The 21,125-nt window shown below is 45.7% G+C and overlaps 1 protein-coding gene across 4 annotated transcripts; it reads right to left on the bottom strand.

The window, feature by feature from the left end:
- Window positions 1-10,857: 10,857 nt before the first annotated feature.
- On the bottom strand, window positions 10,858-20,673 carry Irak1 (interleukin 1 receptor associated kinase 1). 4 transcript variants are annotated; one of them, XM_076562519.1, is made up of 15 exons: window positions 20,332-20,557; window positions 20,087-20,254; window positions 19,771-19,902; window positions 19,554-19,657; window positions 19,178-19,366; window positions 18,865-19,037; window positions 18,370-18,484; window positions 17,439-17,557; window positions 16,810-17,017; window positions 16,355-16,420; window positions 14,724-14,960; window positions 13,940-14,321; window positions 13,338-13,487; window positions 12,959-13,042; window positions 11,281-12,281 (listed from the first exon to the last, which is right to left on the bottom strand). In XM_076562519.1, the coding sequence occupies exons 1-15, from the start codon at window positions 20,465-20,467 to the stop codon at window positions 12,220-12,222; spliced, it is 2,325 nt and encodes a 774-aa protein (XP_076418634.1). In that variant the 5' UTR covers window positions 20,468-20,557; the 3' UTR covers window positions 11,281-12,219. The 4 variants fall into 4 exon arrangements, with proteins under 4 accessions (XP_076418637.1, XP_076418635.1, XP_076418634.1 ...); XM_076562521.1 differs by having other exon boundaries at window positions 18,865-18,929; window positions 20,332-20,556; XM_076562522.1 differs by lacking the exon at window positions 12,959-13,042 and having other exon boundaries at window positions 10,858-12,281; window positions 18,865-18,929; window positions 20,332-20,673.
- Between the last annotated feature and the right edge of the window lie 452 nt (window positions 20,674-21,125).

Here is a 21,125-nt window from a genome sequence, read left to right as displayed (position 1 = left end):
AGACAGGAATGAGTTTACTTCAGATTACTCATTCTTTTTGGGGGGTATTTTTCAAGACAGGGTTTCTCTGTGTGGCTTTGGAGCCTGTAGCTAGTTTTCTCCAGTCCTGCCAGGGCAATCAGGTACATTTTGGACTTACCAAAATAGGATAGACAATGGAATATTTTCTCTGAGTTTGTCAAATGCAAATGGACTAGACATTGTTGAGGTATTTATTGCTTGTATATATTGTAGTTATTGTATATAGTTATTGTATTTATTGCATATAGCTTTTCTTATATTAGTTATAACTTTTTTCTTTTTATTAGAATAAAAAGGAGAAATGTGGTGATATTTTATTTGTGCTGAAATGTGATATTTTATTTGTATGTTAATAAATAAAGTTGCCTGGAGATCAGAGGCTATAGCAAGCCATAAACAGAAGTTGGCAGTGGTAGCACATGCCCTTAATATGATCACATGGTAGGCAGAGTCTCTGTGTGTTCAAGGACACAGCCAAGCATGGTGACACACGCCTTTAATCCCAGTACCAACCATAGAGACCTGGAGGTCTGTATAGACAGGCAGTGATGAGGAAGTCATGTGGCTGGGCTTACAGCCAATGAAAAGGCACAACAGGAAGGCAATAAAAACACAGGTCAGACACAAAAAAATTCTTTGTGGAAGCTACTGCTGGTGGTAAGCTAAGGCTAGTCGTGGCTATTCGCTCTGATCTCTTTGGCTATTACCTCTGTATTTGGCCTGTGTTTCTTATTTAATAAGACTGTTTAGAAATTCATCTATAGGAGCCTTTCCTGGAACTCACTCTGTAGCCCAGGCTGGCCTTGAACTCACAGAGATCTGCCTGCTTCTGCCCCCTGAGTGCTGGGATTAAAGGCATGCGCCACCACTGCCCAGCCCAGATTACTCATTATTGCTTGCTGATGTTATTCAATTGAATGTTTAAACTATCCTTTACATGCCTCTATGGAGAAACATATTTTGTCACGTGTGCTTGTGACTGTATACAATTTGAACTGTTAAGAACTTTACTCCAAGTGACCTTTCTTAATTCTGAGTATAAATTGTCAGAGGCTCTGAATAAAGTTGGCTATTGCATAAGTCTTTAGTCTACCTCATTTATCTGTTTATCTGCTCCATTCTCCCAATCCCCCTGCATCCAACTCTAATGCTTGGCTTAAATTTTTTTTTTTTTTTCGAGACAGGGTTTCTCTGTGTAGTTTTGCGCCTTTCCTGGATCTCGCTCTGTAGACCAGGCTGGCCTCGAACTCACAGAGATCCGCCTGCCTCTGCCTCCCGAGTGCTGGGATTAAAGGCGTGGGCCGCCGCCGCCGCCGCCGCCGCCGCCGCCGCCCAGCTTAAAATTTTTTTTAATTTGATTTTATGTGTATGGGTGTTTTGCCTACATGTACCCTCATTGCAGGCCTGGTGCCTTCAGAGGCCAGAAGAAGGCATTTGATCCCCTGGGACTGGAGTTAAAGATGATTTTGATCCCTTAGAATTGAACCCTTATTCTCTGGAAGAATAACCAGAGCCATCTCTCTGGCTCTGTTTTTTTTTTTTTTTAGAAACAAGTCTCACACTGTAGCCTAGCCTCACCTTGAACTGATGGCAATCATTCTTCCTTAACCTCTCAAGTGTTGAGATTACAGGTGTGAGCCACCATGCTTGGCCATAAATGGTTTTAAATGTAAGACAAAAAAACATTAAAATATGGAAAAAGTTATACCATGAAAAAAAAAACCTATGTCTAAGAAAGCTAGAGTGGCTATATTCATGCCAGATAAAGCCAACTTCTGAAGGGACATTACTAGTGACAGAAGGGTACTTCATAAGAATAAAAAGGTAAATTAAGAATAAATGTATTCAATGACAGCTACAAAATACCTACAACAAAATCTGACAGAGCTGAAGAAAGAAACATGAATCCATAATTACAGTTGAACATTGCAATAACTTTCTCAGTCTGCAAGACAAGAATGGGGAGATGGGAAATCATTGAGGATATTGAGACTTGTATTGCACTAACAAGTACTTTGACCTACTTGACACAGAACTCTGTACTCAACTACAGAATATGGAATACACAGGGCACATTGCAAAGTTAACCATATGCTAGGCCTTAAGACAAGTCTCAATAAATTCAGAAGAAATTAATAAACTGTCACTACAATGGAATCATATGAAAAACCAATAGCAAAAAGATAATCTGTAAAACATTATAGTTGGCTTTCTGTATTTATAGTTCCATATCTATGGATCCAATCAACCAACCAACATTTCTTTTGAAGCTTGAGGATAATTTTATAATATAATTGTATTAGAGTTTAAAAAAGTCCAGGACAGGCAAGCAATAAATCTTAGCAGCTGCACAGAGGAGAAGAGAGAAGGAAAATTAGCTATTTCAGTTGAGTTAAGCTGACATGGAAGTTAACCATATGGTGGACAGATAGCCACTCGGCCAGAATGGGAGCCTTCGAGAAAAACTAAAGGAGCACAAAGTACCAGAAAAAAACTTATGGAGGCTCTGGCTAGCATTCAAAAGTAAGAGACAGAAAAAGAGAACTTATGGCTTGGACTCAGAAAGGTGGGCAAGCCCAACAGAGTTGCAGCCTGTAGGGTCTGTGCTTAGAAAATATTTTTCTGGGGCTGGAGAGATGGCTCAATGGTTAAGAGCACTGACTGCTCTTTCAGAGGGCCGGGGTTCAATTCCCAGCACCCACATGGCAGCACATGACTGTCTGTAACTCCAGTTCCAGGGACCTGACACCCTCACACAATGCACATGAAATAAATTTAAATAATTTATTAAAAAATATTTGTCTAATTCAATATATACTAGATACAAATTTCCCTCCTTGCTATTATTCTCTAAACAACACAATGTAAATAGTATTTTATAGCATTTACATTGTACTAGAAACATGAGCAATTAAAGATGATTTCAATTGTGAAGGAGCATTGCTAAGTTACCCATGGAACAGAAAATAACTTTCACCAGTGCTCATGCAGGCAATCCTCAGTAAGCCCAGTGGGGCATAAAAAGCCAACAAAACAAAACAAAAAGCGAGACAAGAAAGTAGCATGCTGGGGATGCTATGAATGTGTTGCTTTGATTGATTGATAAATAAAGTGCTGATTGGCCAGTAGCCAGGCAGGAAGTATAGGTGGGACAAGCAGAAAAGAGAATTCTGGGAACAGGAAGGCTGAGTCAGGAGTCACCAGCCAGACACAGAGGAAAGCAAGACATAAAAGTACTGGTAAGCCACAAGCCACATGGCAATATACAGATTAATAGAAATGGGTTAATTTAAAATGTAAGAGCTAGTTAATAGTTAGTCTGAGCTAATGGCCGAGCAATTTTAATTAATATGAGCTTCTGAGTAATTATTTTATAAGTGGGCTGCAGAACTGGGTGGGGGGCATTGGGACTGGAGAAAATTCCAGCTACAGTAGCAGGGTAGGATTCTACTCTGGGTCCCCTCCCCTGTCAAGACTACTTTCACTTTGGCTTGGCAAACCTTTCCTGCCTTTTTTAAAACAAGGAAGTCACAGAGGAACTTCATGGGAAGAAATTCAGCAGCAGTGGGAGGCAGAAGAGAGGGAAATGTGGGTGAAATGACAAAATTACGTTATAAACATGTATGAAACTGCCAAGGAATAAAACAACAACAACAAAAAATGCAGATTGTTAATTAAGATAATAAAGTCAGCCAGGAAGTGGTGGCACATGCCTTTAATTGCACTACTTGGGATGCAGAGGCAGGCAGATTTGAGTTTGAGGCCAGCCTGGTCTACAGAAAGTTTCAGGACAGCCAGGGCTACACAGAGAAACCTTGTCTTGAAAAACCAAGCAACCAATCAACCAACCAACCAAACAAACAAAATAATAGTGAAGTCTGTGGAATAATTCTTTTGTACACTGTGAATATGTATTGATCTTATTGGTTTAATACTAACTGTCCAATGGCTAGGCAGGAAGAGGTTAGGGGGAGAGCCAAACTGGGAGAATGTTGGAAGAAAGGCGGGGTCACCAGCTAGACGCAGAGGAAGCAGATGAACATGCTGTACTAAAAAAGGTACTGCCGTGTGATAGAGTAACCCATAAGAAATATGGGCTAATTTAAGTTGAAATAACTAGTTAGTAACAAGCTTAAGCTATTGACCAAATAATTAATAATAAGTCTCTGTGTGGTTATTTGGGGAGGTGGCTCGTAGGAAAGAGCTGACTGGCAGGTCAGAAAAAGTCTGCCTATAAAAGTCAACTCCTCATGGTAAAAAATATTGTAAAGGATGATGTGCATACATTATATGCCGATTTGTGCCATTTTATACATGGGCATTTTTTTTTTGAGACAGGGTATCATGTATTCCAGATTGGCTTCAAATTCAACTACATAGCTGAGGATAACCTTAAATTTCTGATCTTCCTGCTTCCATGCTTCAAGTACTGGGATTACAGGTGTATACCACCAGGCCCCATTTATGCAGTGCTCAGGATGGGACCCAGGACTTTGTGAATGCTGGGAAAATACTCTACCAACTAAGCTCTATCTTTGTATAAGGGACTTCAGCATCCATGATTTTCCTAGACATAGAGGGTCCTGGAACCAATTTCCTTTGGATAACAAACAAGGACTATACTTGTGAATTAAACAAAATGCTTCTAAGTAAGTTATTGGTTAAATGAGAAATTAGAAAATATTTCTGCCGGGTGGTAGTGGCGCAGGCCTTTAATCCCAGCACTTGGGAGGCAGAGGCAGGCGGATCTCTGTGAGTTCGAGGCCAGCCTGGGCTACAGAGCGAGATCCAGGACAGGCACCAAAACTACACGGAGAAACCTTGTCTGGAAATACCCTCCCCCGCCCCCAAAAAAAAGAAAAGAAAAAGAAAAGAAAGAGAAAAAGAAAATATTTCAAAGTGAAAAACAAAAACAGAACACATTTAAATGTATAGAAGATAGCTGAAGCTATGCTGAAAGTAAAAGGTCTAGCTTTAAATGCTTACATGAGAAAAGAAGCTGCTGTGGGAGTACACAGATACAAACTCACCTAATTGGGAGACTGAGATGGCAGGGTTGTTTGAGTTTGAGATCAGCTTAGGCAATATAACAAGATTTTGTCTCAAAAACAAAAACAGAACAGAACAAAATAGTTTTAAGGCCGGGTATGGTGGTCTATGCCTTTAATCTTAGCACTCTGGAGGTAGAGGCAAGTAGATCTGTTTGAGGTCAGCTTGGTCTACATAGCAAGTTCCAGGCCAGCCAGGACTACATAGAGAGATGCTGTCTCAAACAAACAAACAAACAAACAAAGAGTTTTAAGGGGCTGGTAAGATGGCCTAGAGCAGCAGCAGTTCTCAACTGGTAGGTTGCAACCCTTTTGGAGGATTAACAATCCCTTCACAGGGGTCAAATATCAGATATTTATATTATGATTCATAACAATAGCAAAATTACAATTCTGAAATAGCAATGAAAACAATTTTTAGGTGGGAGTCATCACAACATGAAGAACTGTATTAAAGGGTCGCAGCTGCTGTGGGATGTTCTGTATGTCAAATTGCTCTGATTGGCCAATAAATAAAACACTGATTGGCCAGTAGCCAGGCAGGAAGTATAGGCAGGACTAACAGAGAGGAGAATTGAGAGAACAGGAAGGCGGAAGGAGTCACTGCCAGCCACCGCCATGACAAGCATCATGTGAAGACACCGGTAAGCCACAAACCACCTGGCAAGATATAGATTTATGGAAATGAATTAATTTAAGCTATAAAAACAGTTAGCAAGAAGCCTGCCACGGCCATACAGTTTGTAAGCAATATAAGTCTCTGTGTTTACTTGGTTGGGTCTGAGCGGCTGTGGGACTGGCAGGTGACAAAGATTTGTCCTGACTGTGGGCAAGGGAGGAAAACTCTAGATACACGCAGCATTAGGAAGGTTGAGAACCACTGGCCTAGAGGGTAAAGATGCTTAGCACCAAAGCCTGATGACCCAAGTTTAATCCTCAGAACTGACATTAAGGAAGGAGAGAACTGACTCCCACAAGCAGTCCTCTGATTTCAGTACATGTGCTGTGACACATACAGAAACACCCACCACCACCACCACCACCACCACCAAACAACCCAAGCAGTGGGCTGAAGAGAAGGTTCAGTGGTTAAGAGTGCATACTACTTTTGTAGAAGAGCTGAGTTTAGTTCCTAGCACCCATATCAGGTGGCTCAGAACTGCCTCTAACTCCAGGAGGATCCAATGCCTCTGGCCTCCGAGGGCACCTGCATTTACATGCACATACTAACATATAGACACTCACAAGTATACATAATTAAAAATGTAAAAATAGGGCTGGAGAGATGGCTTTGCACTTAAGAGTACTTGTTTCAAGTTTTTTCAATTGGATCCCAGAATCTACATGATGGCTTACAACTCTCTGTAACTCCAGTTCTAGGGGTTCCAATGCCACATTTTGGTCTCTGCCGGCCCTACGCAAAAACATGGTGCACATACATGCATTCAGGCACTCATATACATAAAATAAGGATAATTTATGAAAAACAATAGTAAAAATAAAATCTCAAAACCATAGCATTTTAAAATAATTTATTTTTATTTTATGTGCATTGGTGTTTTGTCTGCATGCATGTCTGTATGAGGATGTCAGATCGTAGGGTTATAGACAGTTGTTAGCAGCCATGTGGGTGCTGGGAATTGAACCTGGGTCCTTTGGAAGAACAGTCAGTGCTCTTAACTGCTGAGCTATCTCTCCAGCCCCCAACCATAAGCATTTTTAAAATTAGTGAGGCTATACCCAAGTTAACTGGAAAAAGATGACCAAATTATAATACAAAAATAAACAAAAGGAAGGAAATTGTTAGGAGTGGAAATGGACAAAATAGAAAATGGACAAAATAATTCAGAAAAATTAATGAAATACCCAAAATTAGTTATTTAAAAATTATCATTAAAATTGATAAGCCTTTATCCTAAGATGACCAAGAAAATAAGGAAGATAGGGAGAGATTGGGTTAAGAGGACTGCTTGTGCCCAGAAAAAGAAAAAAAGAAAAAGGAAAAGAAACATAACCAGTACTTGGAATAATAGCTATCATAACAGAGCCTATAGATGTTAAAAGTATGAGTTGGTATGATTTTCATTAAATAAAGGGGTATGTTAACTTAATTGAGATGGACAAATTCCTAAAAGAGGTTAAGTACACATATGATCAACATTGTCTCAAACAACAACAACAAAAATTCTAAATGGACAAATATCTAATTTAAAGACATTGAATTTTTTTATTGTTTTATTGTTTTTAGACAGGGTCTCCCTATGTAGCCCTGGCTGTCCTGGATCAGAGATCCCAATGCCTCTGCCACCAGGCTGGCCTCAACTAACAGAGATCTGTCTGCCCCTTCCTCCTGAATGCTAGGATTAAAGGTGTGAGAAACACCACTCCAGGCTGACACTGAATTTCCAATTAAAGCTTTTTGAGACAGGTGTTAAGAGCTTCCTGTTAGAGTCCATGAAGTCCTGGGCTCAATACCCAGCACTTTAAAAATCCAAAATCAGACCACCAAAATAAACAAAATGATCAAACCAATCAACCAACCAATCAACCAACCAACCAACCAACCAACCAACAAAACAAACCAACTAAACAACAAGAAATGTACTCTAGCTAGGTGTGGTGGCGCACACCTTTAATCCCAGCCCTCAGGAGGCAGAGGTAGGCAGATCTCTGAGTTTGTGGCCAGCCTGGTCTACAAAGTGAGTTCCAGGACAGCCAGGGCTATTATGCAGAGAAACCCTGCGTCAAAAATAAAACAAAACAAAACAACACCCAGACTGAATCAAAATTAAAGAACATTCCAGGTTCAAATGGCTTCCCTAGTTAACCTATGAAATACATAAAACAATATCAAGTATGTTCACTCTTTAACAAAAGGAGGACAGAATATTTTCCAATTTATTTTTTGATGTTCAATGACCAAAATCAGAAAAAAATATTATCAGAAAACTGCAGTACAATTATCTGTCATGAATATAGGTACAAAAATTGAACATACAGGTTGGTGAGATGGTTGAAAGTTGTACACACACACACACATAGAGAGAGAGAGAGAGAGAGAGAGAGAGAGAGAGAGAGAGAGAGAGAGAGAGAGAGAGAGAGAGAGAGAGAGAGAAGACAAAGAGAGAGAGACACACACATGCCTTTAATCCCAGCACTCAGGAGGCAGGGGCAGGTAGATAGATCTTGGTGAGTTTGAGGCCAGCCTGGTCCACAGGTCAGGGAAGGCTACATATTGAGGCCCTGCCTCCAAAAAAAAAAAAGAAAAGAAAAGAAAGAAAGACAAACAAATAAACAAAAAACAAAAACCTTGAAGATGTTAGTAAATGGGATTCAGAAAAACAAAAGGAAGGACGTCCTGTAACCAAGCAAGGATGTGAATCCAGTTTAACATTCAAAATCAGTGTGATCGCTGCATGAACAGAATGGACAGAAATTCCATGTTTATGTCAATAGACTCAGAAGTATCATTTGAAACATTCTGTAACTCCTCTTACAATTTAGCCTTTAGAAGAAAAATTCTGACAGCTAGGATAAGCTTAAAAAATACATTTATGACAACCTTCACAGCTAATGTCACATTTAATGGTAATGAGGTGGTATTGTGTTCCCCAAAATATTGTGCATCCTAATAAACTTATCTGGGGTCAGAGACAGAACAGCCACAATATTAAACATAGAGGATAGGCAGTGGTAGCACACGCCTTTAATCCCAGCACTTGGGAGGCAGAGCTAGGCAGAAATCCATGTGTTCAAGGATATAGCCAAGCATGGTGACTCACACCTTTAATCCCCCCCCCCAAAAAAAACCACGAGCCTTTAATCCCAGGGAGTGATGGTAGAAAGCAGAAAGATATATAAGGCATGAGGACCAGGAACTACAAGCATTTGGCCTGATTAAGCATTTGGTTGGGTAAGCTTTTAGGTTTTAAGCAGCACAGTTCAGCTGAGAGCCATTGGGATGAGGACACAGAAGCTTCCAGTCTGAGGAAACAAGACCAGCTGAGAAGTTGGCCAGGTGAGGTTAGCTGTGGCTTGTTCTGTCTTTCTGATCTTCCAGCTTCACCCCAATACCTGGCTCAGGTTTGATTTTATTAATAAGAACTTTTAAGATTCATGCTACATGGTAAGACATTAAATTCTATCTACGATGGAGAACAAGGATGTCTAATTTCACCACTTTCTTTCTTTTTAAATAGAGCAAACATAGATATGTTAAAGAAAAGTGAGAAAGAACTCCTAAAATGCCGGGTGGTGGTAGCACACACCTTTAATCCCAGTACTCAGAAGGCAGAGGTAGGCAAGTTTCAAGGCCAGCCTGGTCTACAGAGCTAGCCCAGAACAGCCATGTCTACACAAAGAAACCCTGTCTTAAAAAACAAACAAAAAAGAACTCCTAAGAGTGGGAGGGGTTCCCCATTTGTATTCAAAATTTATAGGCCCTAGCCAGTGCAATAAGTGAAGAAAGAAATAAAAAGGCAGTTGGGCATGGTAGTGCATGCCTTGGCAGAGGCAGATAGATCTCTATTGGGTACTATGGGGGTCCAGCCCCTCGATAGTCCCCTCCCAGGGTCCAGGAATAATCTACAATCAGCTGATAATTTAATCTTTGATGATATGAAATGAATCTACTTATATGAAACCCCTTAGTCCATACACTTTATTATTCTGAGTCAGTTCTCTCTCTACAAGCTTCTATTCTGCTCTTGTGCCTAGGTTCTTTCTTGCCTGATTTCTCTCTACCTGTATCTGCTGTTCTCTCTAAGTTCTATCTTAATTCTCTCATCTCAGTTCTGCCCCATCTAGGTTCTCATCTATCTAGTTCCTTCCCATCTTAGCTCTTCTCTCATCTCCTTCTCTCTCATCTTGTTCTTTCCCATCTGGCTCTTCCTCATCTTCCATCTTGTTCCTCTAGTACTCTCTTCTAGCCCTTCAATCTAGTTCTTCCCATCTTGTCCTTTTCTCTCCAGTTCTTACCCATCTAGTTCTTCCATTCTCTTTTCTCTTCTCTGTCTCGTCCTCAAGTTCTATATCTAATAATACTCTTATATACCCCTCAGTTCTCATTAAGTCTCTAGGGTATTCAGTTATAAACCCAAGCAATAGCAATCCTCCCCCTCCAGCCAGGTCACCAGGCTTGAATTCCTACAGGGTCATAAAGGCAGATAAGAATTTTCCTCAGGCAGTGACACATAAGGCTTTCTTTTACAACCCAAAAAGGGAGTGGTTAAAGGAGGAGGTCAATTGAGAGCTAATGATTGGTTAGTATATCAAGAAGGGGATCTGTGTGCTCAGTCTACATTCCTAGAAGTGGTTAGGTAAGAAGTTAGGGGTCTATAATGTTAGTAATAGGAAAGGAGGGTCTCAGCACAAGAAATAAAGCTATCCATCTGACATAGGGAGCAGGCGTCGTTTCCACCTTAGTTCAGGAGATCGTTTGGCCTTGGATGCTTTATAGGTATTTTAGATAAATACACTGTTAGGAGTTCTTGGAAGCACTCATATAGCATTACAAGAAAATCACTGTAGGAACCAGCTAATATATCTAATATATATAAAAGCTAAAATATCACCAAGACTTCTTAAGGCATGGCTTGACCTTTGGACAAGTCCTTGACATTTCCAAGTAGTAGCTTTTGTGATAGTAGCTGAATTCCATTACATTTTCCTGCGGCTTGCGGCAGATCTCCTGAGTTTGAGGCCAGCCTGGTCTACATATCGAAATCCAGGACAGTCAGGACTATATAGTGAGATCTTGTCTACAAAGAAAAGAAAACTAAAAATCATATAGATTGGCAAAGAAGAAGTAAAATTGTCTTTATTTTTAGATGGGAAGATTGTATACACTCGATCCCAGAATAGTCATTCCCAAACAAGTGGAACTAGTAAGTGCATTTCAGTATGGTCACAGAACAAAGATCAGAGGCAAAACGTAATTATATTTCTATATATAATTGATGAATAATTAGGACATGAAAGTTTCATTTCTAATAGCATTAATACCATTTCTAATAGCATTAATATCTATGAGAAAAAACTTAATGGCACATGAAAGCAAGGGTAGCAGCACTGGGGATCTATCCCTAGTCTGGATGTGGCAAGAGAATGGAAAAGCTGCTGGGGGCCTGAGTTTTGGCTGGATACCCAAGAACCAAAGAATTAGAAAAGCACAAAGCTTTTAGTGCAACAAACTACAAGTTTAACCAGACAGTGAAATGCACACTTTTATTATTCAAGGACAAACTGGATGTTACCAGTGCTTCACAGGGGCATGTAGTGTGACTTGTGACTCGAACATAGAATCACTGTAAGCCTGGGCTATAACCCTGGGTTACTTCTGAAGACACTTGGTGACACAAAAACTTGCTTCTTAAAATGGAGCCTTCCTCCCTCTTCAAATAATTTCTGCTTTGCTCTCAGTTTCTGATTTTTGGGCTTCTCACTGTCTGGGTACCACAAAGCTTGGCTTTGCTAGACCTTTCTGCCACAACCAGTACCTTGGTCTACAGCTCAATCTGGGGCATCCACACCTCATCTGCAGGGTCTTGGGATAATCTGCCTAGTAGGCAATCACATGAAACCAGCTCACAGGTATTTGGTAAGACCTGCACATACCCACCCAAGATTGGGAGGGGCTTCTACTGGACTCTTGGGAGAACCTCAGAGTGCTCACTTCCAGCTAGTGGACTGAACTGTAAGACACTCATTTTTGCAATTTACAAGCACAATAGCTACTTTCTCTTTGGGCTCTAGGGAAGTTCAGAGGGATGGACTAACAGTTATTGCAGGCCTAGGCTGCAGATACCTTGTCTAGCTCTCAAGGGAGCCAGCTCCCACCATACAAATAGCCCCACTTGTCTCCATGGGGCCTGTGTAACTAGTAGTCTTCTGTCACCCTTTAGGTGTTCTGCTTGCCTTGCTCCCAAATGCTGGCCTGAGATGGCCTGCCCTATCAGCTTCTAGCAGACTCTTCAGTTGGCCCTGCATGTGCTCACACCCTGAGAACAGCAGGTCCACCACTCTTTCTCCTTCGCCAGGGTAGGCCCCACACCTGATGCCTTTGGGCTACTGAGGAGGTTGCACATCATGAGAACTTCCAACCATGAGAACTTTGACATCTGAGTCTGAGGGATTTGCCTGGGTGAATAAATCAGCTCTGAAATTCGTCACTTTCTTCAGGCCCCTGTCTGTTTTTAGGTTCTAAATCCAAGCCTATGGAAGAGAAAATACCTCTTAGCAAGTTGGGGACAATTCATCTTTCAAACGCCCTGGCTTTGAAGGCTAAACCATGACTACAGAACTTACAGGGCACTCTTTTTTTTCTGTTTGTTTTTGTCTGAGACAGGGTTTCTCTGTGTAGCCCTGGCTGTCCTGGAACTCACTGTGTAGACCAGGCTGGCCTCAAACTCACAGAGATCCACCTGCACCTACCAAGTGCTAGGATTAAAGGTGTGAGTCACTACTGCCCAGCTCAGGGTACTCTTTGGAACCAAGTTTTTTTTTTTGTTAGTTCCCTTTTTGAAAATAAGATATTTATTTTTATATGTGTGTATGTGTTTGTGTGTCTGAGTGAGTTTTATGTGCACCATATGTACACAGGTGTCTGTGGAGGCCAGAAGAGGGACTCAGATCCCCTGGGACTGGAGTTATAAGTGGTTGCGAACTACCTAATGTGAATTCTGGAGACTGAAGCCAGGTCATCTGTAAAAGCGGTACATGTCCTTAACCCACTGAAGAATCTCTCCAGCCTGCTAGTTTGTTTTATTGAGATAAGGTCTCGTATATCCTGGCTTGGCCTCAAACTTTCTATGTAGCCAAGGATGACCTTTACAGGCACACTATCATGCCCAGGTAAGGCTTTTTCTAAATAGCAGCTTTTCATATAGTACCTGGAGTGGAAAATTCCTGCTGGGACTTCACATTTTCTGGGAGCATGAGGTAGGAGACTGGTACTCTCAGATGGAAGGAATGTGCTGTTGGTGTGGAGTAAGGAATGGAGTCAGGTATCTCTCGACAGATGTTGAGTGCAAGCTGGTTGCCAACAACCATTAGAGGGAATGGCCTGCCTTTCCTACATTCTTGGAGAGTGGGGACCTTAATTGTGCTGCCAGAACAAATGTTCTGCTGTTGAGGGTTGGCACAAGGAAGTATGCCTGTGTTTCCTGGAGCTGCAGTGTATGAGCTTATGTACATGTATGTATGACAGAGGTGGGAGGCTCTTCTGGGGGCCCACTCTTTAGGAATCAGAGCTGGGGTTTCACCAGGTACCTGGGAAAGAGCCTGATGACAGCAGCTGCAGGCTATCCAAGACTCCCTCCTCATACAGGGCCAGCTTCTGTACCATCTTCTGTCGGGCTGGGTTGATGATGATCTGTGGTGGCTCTGATGACAGTGAGGAGGAGCTGCTCCTGGATGTGCCTGGACAGAGACAGAAACCTCTTAGTTGTCCCTGACAACCCTGAGTGATACTCTAGCCTCCAGAGTCTTCCTAGGCCCCACTGCCAGTGATGTTGGCTGCAGGGCAGAATTCCAGAGAGGCCCAGGCTGGGAGGGGGAATCACACTACAGATGAGGCTCCCATGCTGCCTGGGCAGAGCCTTTTTTACTTCAGGCATGGGGTGGGGAGAAGGACTAAGAAGGGAGTTCCTAGTTCTTTTCACCCATGTGGGGAGGATGGCCCAGGGAGGGGAAAACAGATAGTACCAAGCCACTTTCTGTGGCCCTTTCCATGACCTTGAGCTTGCTAAGGACACAGTGGGCCAAACATTTGGCCCTAGATCCCTCTGCCCAGAAGACATGGGTGGGGAATAAATAGGTTATTATCAAAGGAGATCCTTGTCCCACCTCTGAATACCCATCCCCAGAGTTACCTTCCTTGGTTGTGGGCCAGAAGCCTGGGCCACTCCTCAAACTTGATTCTCTAGTGGTGCTCCCCTGGGTACAGCCAGCCTCCCCGAAGGATGATGGGCTTGGGTGGCAATCTGGAGTCAAGTGCCAAGAGTGCAGGGCAGCAGAGAGGCCGGGAACACTATCATCACTCTCCACTGGCTGGTTGGGGCTTTTCTGGAGTTGCTGGGCAGTTTGGTCTGGGGCTCTTGTGGGCACTACCAGAGGCTGCCATGGTTCACCCCCACTCTGGACACAGCCAGTGGTGGACATGTAGGAGTTCTCCTGTGGGGAAGGGGGGCCATGGCCAGCAACCTCTAGCTCCCAAGGAGGCCCTGCCTGTAGCCCCTCTAGCCTCTTGTACACCTGTGTGGAGAGAGAGGCTCTCAGAATGGGCAGAGCTGGGGCTCCTAGTTGGGCAGGGCAGCCCAGATGTGACACCCTGTGGTCAAACTACAGAGCTGACGTAAAAAGTAAGAGGTAAAAAGTAAGAGAAAAAGACAAAGGTAGTGGCACAGCACCCCCATGAGGCAAGAGCTCTTTCCTTCTACCTGTGACTGGGATCTGAGCCCCATCCAGCAAAGCAGCAGCCCTTCACCACTTAGTTCTGCAGAGTAAAACAGAGCCAGAGGGCAAGCAAGGAATGTTGGGAGTTTTGCCTCTGTAAAGAGATCAGGCAGTGTAGCTTGTGCTATCAAGCAGCATAAGAATCTGAGGTTTCTTTCTGGCCACTATGTCTCCATTGATAGCTGGCTTCACCAGGGCTACCTGGGTCATGGGAGGCCTCTTCTTGGCCCGACGGTGCATGCAGCAACAAGCTAGTTGAGCCAGGGCCAGGCCCAATTGTGGTGGGCAGGGTCCAGGTCTGGAGTCCAGGTGCTTCTTGTAGATCTGGGCAGCGATTGGAGCAGCCCAAGCATCTGTGGCCACACCCACCTGTAGAGTGGGGTGGGTGCTTTTCAGGGCCACTCCAGCCTCTTCAGCCTCATCTTCAATCAGGTCTTTCTGTAGGACAAATACTGTGAGCATGGCTCTGCCAAATCTTCCAGACCACTGCCATTCATTCCTATGGTCTTTTTTCACTGGGTTCATTAAACACCCACTGTGTGCCCAATGCTGTCTGGGGATTTACTGAAAACAGCAGCAAACCAAACACTCTGGGCCTTGTTTTACAGACCTGACATTCCATTGCAGTGGGGGAAACAGATGCCAACAAACTTATTAGTCTGTTAGCTAGGCCCATAGGGCCTGAGAAATGGCATTTGAGCTAGGGTGTGTTAATGGATACAGAAGATTAAAGGAAGGAGGTATGGGTACAGTCTGGTTCATAGTTTGTTGGTTGGGTTAAATCCTCCGCTGAGCCCAACAGTGGACAAAAATAGACCCATCTAAGAGAAGCAATGGGAGATGTACAACTTTGTAAAAGGTGAAGACCCAGCATTAGCCAAGCATGTTCTGGGTCCAGGAATTGCTGAAACAGTGCTTATGTGTTAGTGTCTATTTTCTATATGGGAACCTGAGGCTCAATGAAAAGCAGACTTTGATCCATGGCCACTATCAAGATGTGACTAAAACCCAGGTTTCTTGTCTCTTCTTTGTATGTTTGTTTATCTGAGACAGGGTCCCATGTAGCTCAGACTAGTCTTGAACTTACTATGTAACTGAGGGTAACTTTGAATTCCTGATCCTCTTGCTTCTGCCTCCCAAGTACTAGGATTATAGGCATGTGCCACCATAATCAACTAATTGTGTTGTTTTTGATAGAGGGTCGTGCTATATAGCTCCAGCTCCCAGCAATCCTTCTGCCTCAGACTCTTGAATGTTGGGACTAAAAGCATGTGCTCAGATGCTAGGCTTTAAGTCTCTTATTTCTTAGCCTCATCACAGTGCACAGCAAGGCAGACAGGAATGTAGGAGTATGGGTCAGGATAGCTTGGAGCTATCTGTACAAAAGCCTGACTAACTCTTTCCCATTGCCTTTCCTAGGCCCTGCCTTTTCTGAGTTCCACTGCAGCTTTGGTCCTAGGGTATCAGGAATGTCCCTTTCTTTGTCCCCAGCCCAGGGCAGAGGGGGAACCTGTTAAGGTTCTTTTTTCCCCCCCGCCTTTGATGGGGATGGAACCCAGGGCCTTGCACATAAGGTAATCACTCTACCTCTGAGGTTATATCCCTAGCCCCAAGGCCCATGTACAGAAGAAAGACAGGTTTTTCCAAGCAAGGTAAAAGAAACTGCTTGGAGACTCACCCACTTCCAAAGATGAGCCAGCAGTGGCAGGCTACTGTGGGGCACTGCAAAGGATGTGTATCATTCCACCCTCTGGGGCTGTACCCACTGGTTGCTGCTGTCCCTCTCTCCCTCCCTCCATCTCTCCCTCCATGCACCACCTCAGGAGTCTCACCAGATACTTGGTCCTGGTACCTTGTGTCCTCACAGCCCTCTGGCCAGCAAGGGTCTCCAGTATTACCTAGAGAGGGTAGAATGGAGAGCATCACCCTAGGTCTTAGCAGGGAGGTATTATGTGCAGAAAAGAGGACTGTAGAGTGGGGAATGGATTAGGACTGATAGGAGAGCAGCCCTGGGACAGGCAGGTAAAGACTACCTCCTAGCAAGAACAGAGTTATGTTATAGGACCAATGCTTAAGCAATTAAGAGTGGCTATATGAAGCAAAAGGATGCAAAATTACAAACACAATTTAGTGCAAGGGAGGAGGCAGCTGTATGAGGTAGGGTAGGCCCTGGGGCCAAAGTTATGCTAGCTTCTCACTGACCTAAGCCTAGAATTCTCTAGGCTTTTCTGCCTTTACTTACTGGTGATTTTCCCTCCCCAAGCCAACAGAAGGGCTGGTGGCTCACCACCCCAAAGCTGAAGGTATCTGTGTCCACAGCCAGCCGGCCTGTCTTGATGTACTCCTCAGGCAGGTAGGCGAGGGTACCCCGTACTGTGCAAGTCCGGGCTACAGTACTGCTCTGGCTTGGCTTGGCCCCTGCAAAGCGGCTGAAACGAGCCAGGCCAAAGTCTCCCAGCTTGGGCATCAGTCTTTCATCCAGAAGCACATTAGAACTTGGAGAGAGAAGAATGGCACCAATTTAGGATGGTCCTAGCCTTCTCTGTCCCCCATACCTGAGTGGCCTTGATAAACTAAACTAAAGGCTACCAGCCTGGCACACTGAATATGAAAAGTGGCTGACACTGCATCCCAGCTGTCTGAGGGCTAGCTGTCCCAGGGTCCCAGCACATAGTTTGGCTTCTGCTCACAACTGAGGCCTATTACTGGCTTCATTTCCATACCTGCACAATGCAGGGGTGCTCAGAGCCCTAAGTACTTTTAGCTCTGAGGTCTCAGGCAGCGTTTGTCCCCATATCCACAGGACTGGGCAGGAGGACTCTCAAATCTCACAGAGCACTCAGAACAGGACTGCTCATTGAGCAGGGGTCACTGTTCTCCTAGCTATACCTACAGTTCTTCTGAGCCCCTCCTCACCTCTTGATGTCTCCATGGATGAGGCTGGGGCTGTCCTGATGTAAAAACTGAATAGCCCGGGCTGTGCCCAGAAGAATGTCCAGTCGTTGAGGCCAGGAGAGCGGGGAGCAGGCCTGGGTCTGGAGTGACAAAGATGGAGGCACAGGGGCAGCTGGGGGCATCTGTTCTTTGATTCCCAACCTTCCCCTCACCTGTTGCTCTGTGGCTTGGAGCAAGCTATCCACTTTATTCTCTGAGCCTCAGTTTTCCTTTCTGGAGAATGAGGAGCAAGACTGTCCATGACCTAATTCATGAGCAAGTGGTAACCAAAACTATTCCCAAGGCTTTGGCAAGCATTCTACAGCTGGAATAATAGCTAGGGAATATTTCTCAGCACTCAGGGCAGAATCCAAAGGGTTCGGGTTTACCTGAGTGCACAGAAAGTACTGATGCCCTTCTCCCTACCCTTCCCTAACACAGCTTAACTGAGAAGTAAGGAAGCTCTTGCCCTGTATGTATGGTGGCTTGTGAGTATGACACTCAGGCATGGCTCAACCTGGGGTTCAGTTAGACAGTCTGTCTCTACTAATCCCCATTCCTCAAAAGCTATGTGGACTAAATCCTTTATCTATTCTGCTTACAAAGCCAATAACCCCGTCTTTAGAGGAACAGCTGGGGAGAGGCCAGAGGGAAGAGTTGTATGGAAAATCCAGGGCCAAGATGGGTATAATGGTACATGCCTATAATTCTAGCACAGAGATGGTTGAGGCAGGAGAATTGCCAGTTTGAGGCCAGCCTGGGCTGGGTAGTGAGGCATTGTTTCAAACAAACAAACAAATAAATAAAAAGGAAGAAAGAAACCTTCAATTTGAGGGGGAGCCAGAAACCCAGGTCCTGTCTGACATAGACTAAGGGACCAGGCTAGTAAAGATGCCAAACCAGCTGGGACTACCTGAAGGTGGAGTTGATCCTCCAAGGAGCCATTGGGCAGGAAGCCATAAACAAGGCAGTAGAAGCCACTTTCTGCACAGTAGCCAGCAAAGTCTACGATATTTGGGTGACGAAACCTGTTATGAGGAGTGGAGTCTGAGTTCTCTTTTGTTGTTGTTTTTCCAAGACAGGATTTGTCTGTGTAGCATTGGCTGTCCTGAATCTCACTGTGTAGACCAGGCTGACCTCAAACTCACAGAGATCTGCCTGCCTCTGCCTCCCGAGTGCTGGGATTAAAGGCGTGTGCCACCACCACTGGGCAGAGTCTGAGTTCTTTAGTTGTCTTTTCATTAGGCCAGGCTGGGTGGGCAGCCTTTGATGTTCCCTCACCTGGGCCTGGCAAGGCCTTGAGGGCCCAAGGGAGCCAGGTGTTGTGCTGTGCAGTTCTAGAGACAGATAAGGCCCCGGTGTGGCTCTCTCCTTTTGTCCCCAGACCGGAGGGACCCCCAAGGCTCACCTTGACAGCTGCTCCACCTCTGTTAGGAAGCTCTGTTTCACCACAGTCCACTCTAGGTCAGCCTCCTGCAGCCCCAGACACGATGGGGTAAGAGGCAGGGAAAGGAGGCAGCATGAGCCAAGCTTGCCAGCTGTTTCCAGGCCCATAACAATGGAAGGCTTGGGGTCCTTGAACTGGAATCAGAGGACTGAAGGAATTGCTTGGGGAGGCTGGAGGCAAGGGACTGCAGAAGTGAGGGTGGATGGAGGGAGAAACTGGACAAACAAGGATTAATGGATTGTTTTCAAGGTGGCTACCCCACTGTTACACTTACCTCCTTCAGTCTCTTCACAGCATATGTGGTATTTCTCATTACTGCCCGGTACACGCACCCAAAACCACCCTCTCCAATCCTGAGCTCTTCAGAGAAGTTGCAGGTGCCTTGAGAAATCTCACAGAAGGGCCAGCAAAATGGGGAGGGATGTGTCCTTTGGAGGCCAGACACTGGGCTCTCTGAGCTTGGCTGTTGGAAGAGACCATGGATCAGGTGAGGACCCTGTCTATTCCCCTTGGTCCAGGCTGCAAGCTCCCCTCAACCCTGCTTGTCTCTCAGATGACCTGGCTGTGCTGTTGTGGGCTCTGTGGTACACCAAAGGCTGAGTTTCTTCCTCCTTGTCTGGAATTTTCCCTGGGGGTTAAAGGACACCTACCTTGGTAGAGGAAGGGGCTGAAGATGGCAGTGGTGGCTTGAAGGAAGCAGGGACTGGAACCGGGAGGAACTCTAGCTCAGAATAGGTCTGGGAGCCTGGAAAAGCTTCATAAAGATGCCAGTGAGAGGCAGAGGCCAGTAGCAGTCTACAGCCATGTTAACAGTCATGGTGACCTTTTCCTCAGGCCTATCAAGCCCAACACCCAGGTTCTTTTTACCTGGGGAGAGGAAGGTGGAGGAAGAGGACTGCAGTTTCTGGAGGCCCCAGTCCTCAGCCTCGGAGCCTGCAGAGATGCTGCTGGGCCTTGGAGCAGCGGTGCTTGGGGGTAGAACAGGGGCAGGAGGGTGCCCTGGAATAACAAGGAAGGAAAGGAGGACTGTGACTCAGGTCTGTCTCTGTCTGCCTGTCTGTCTGTCTCTCTCTCTCTCTGTGTAGGGAGGGGTTCCCATATGATTTCTTGTCTCGGGCGGCTCTGTACCCGTCACCTCCCGTGAGTTCCCATCCCTAATGTCCCTGGGGCCACGCTCGCTCACAGGCTGTGATGATGTCCCGCGCACGCAGCAGCTGCAGGTGCGTGAGGATGTGAACGAGGTCAGCCACGCGCGCGTTGCGGTTGATCCAGGGCCACAGGACGCTAGCTGTGCGCTGCTCGGCGCGCTCGCACAGCCGCAGCTCTGTCTGGTCGCGCACAATCAAGGCCGCTGCGGGGCGGGGGAACGTCAGGCTCTAGCGCCAGAAGCCCGGATCCCCTGCCCCACGCCGGCCTGCCGTCACCCACCGAACTGGCACCAGTCGGCGGGCTCCAGGGCGTCCATCACTTTGTAGAAGCGGCACATAACCCAGGGTGGCACCTCGTACAAGAAGTGCTGGGCGCCGGGAACCACAGGCTCCCCGGGGCCCGGCCCCCCGGCCATGGCTGCCGCCGCCGCCGCCGGGCCGGGGCCTCTTGGGGCCTCGGCGGGCGCGGGCCTAAGCCGGCCGGGTCCGCGGACACTGACTCACTTCCCCTTCAAGCCGGCCTCGTGCGACGCCCAGCAGGGCGGAAGAGGCGGCGCTCGGGACCGCCGCCATCTTGCCCTCAGCGGCCTTCGGCCACACGGGGGCGTCCCGCGCCGCCCTCGACCCGGGAAAGGGTCTATGCTAGGCAGAAGGGCGTCCCCCGCGAAAGAACCGAGGACTGTGGTCCTACACAAGGGTGGGCTTCCAGCAGTGGGAACCGTCTGAATAGGGCTGAGCAGGATGAAGAACGACTTCCAGTTGTGGAGACAAAGGGCACAGGAAACATATGATGTTCTACAAAGGCAATTTATATCAAGCCTGGTGAAAGTCACGGAAAGGCTCCCTTTGGCTTTATTTGGGGGGGGGCAGTGGAGAGTCAGCTGAAATGTTGGTGGGACACGGTCAAATGTGGGTCACAAAACGGCCCTCTGGCTCACTCTAGTCATCTGGTCAGAGAATGGTCTGAAGATCGCACACCACGTCACAGTCACCGCCTGTGTGCTAGATCCCACCCTTCCACCCCCATCCCCGCCTCCAGGAACGTGCCTGCAGCTGGGCAAGTGTTAGATCTTC

Source organism: Peromyscus maniculatus, chromosome X (genome assembly GCF_049852395.1).
Source record: "Peromyscus maniculatus bairdii isolate BWxNUB_F1_BW_parent chromosome X, HU_Pman_BW_mat_3.1, whole genome shotgun sequence".
In the NCBI taxonomy this organism is placed as follows: domain Eukaryota; kingdom Metazoa; phylum Chordata; class Mammalia; order Rodentia; family Cricetidae; genus Peromyscus; species Peromyscus maniculatus.
This window is presented reverse-complemented; position numbering and strand designations above follow the sequence as displayed.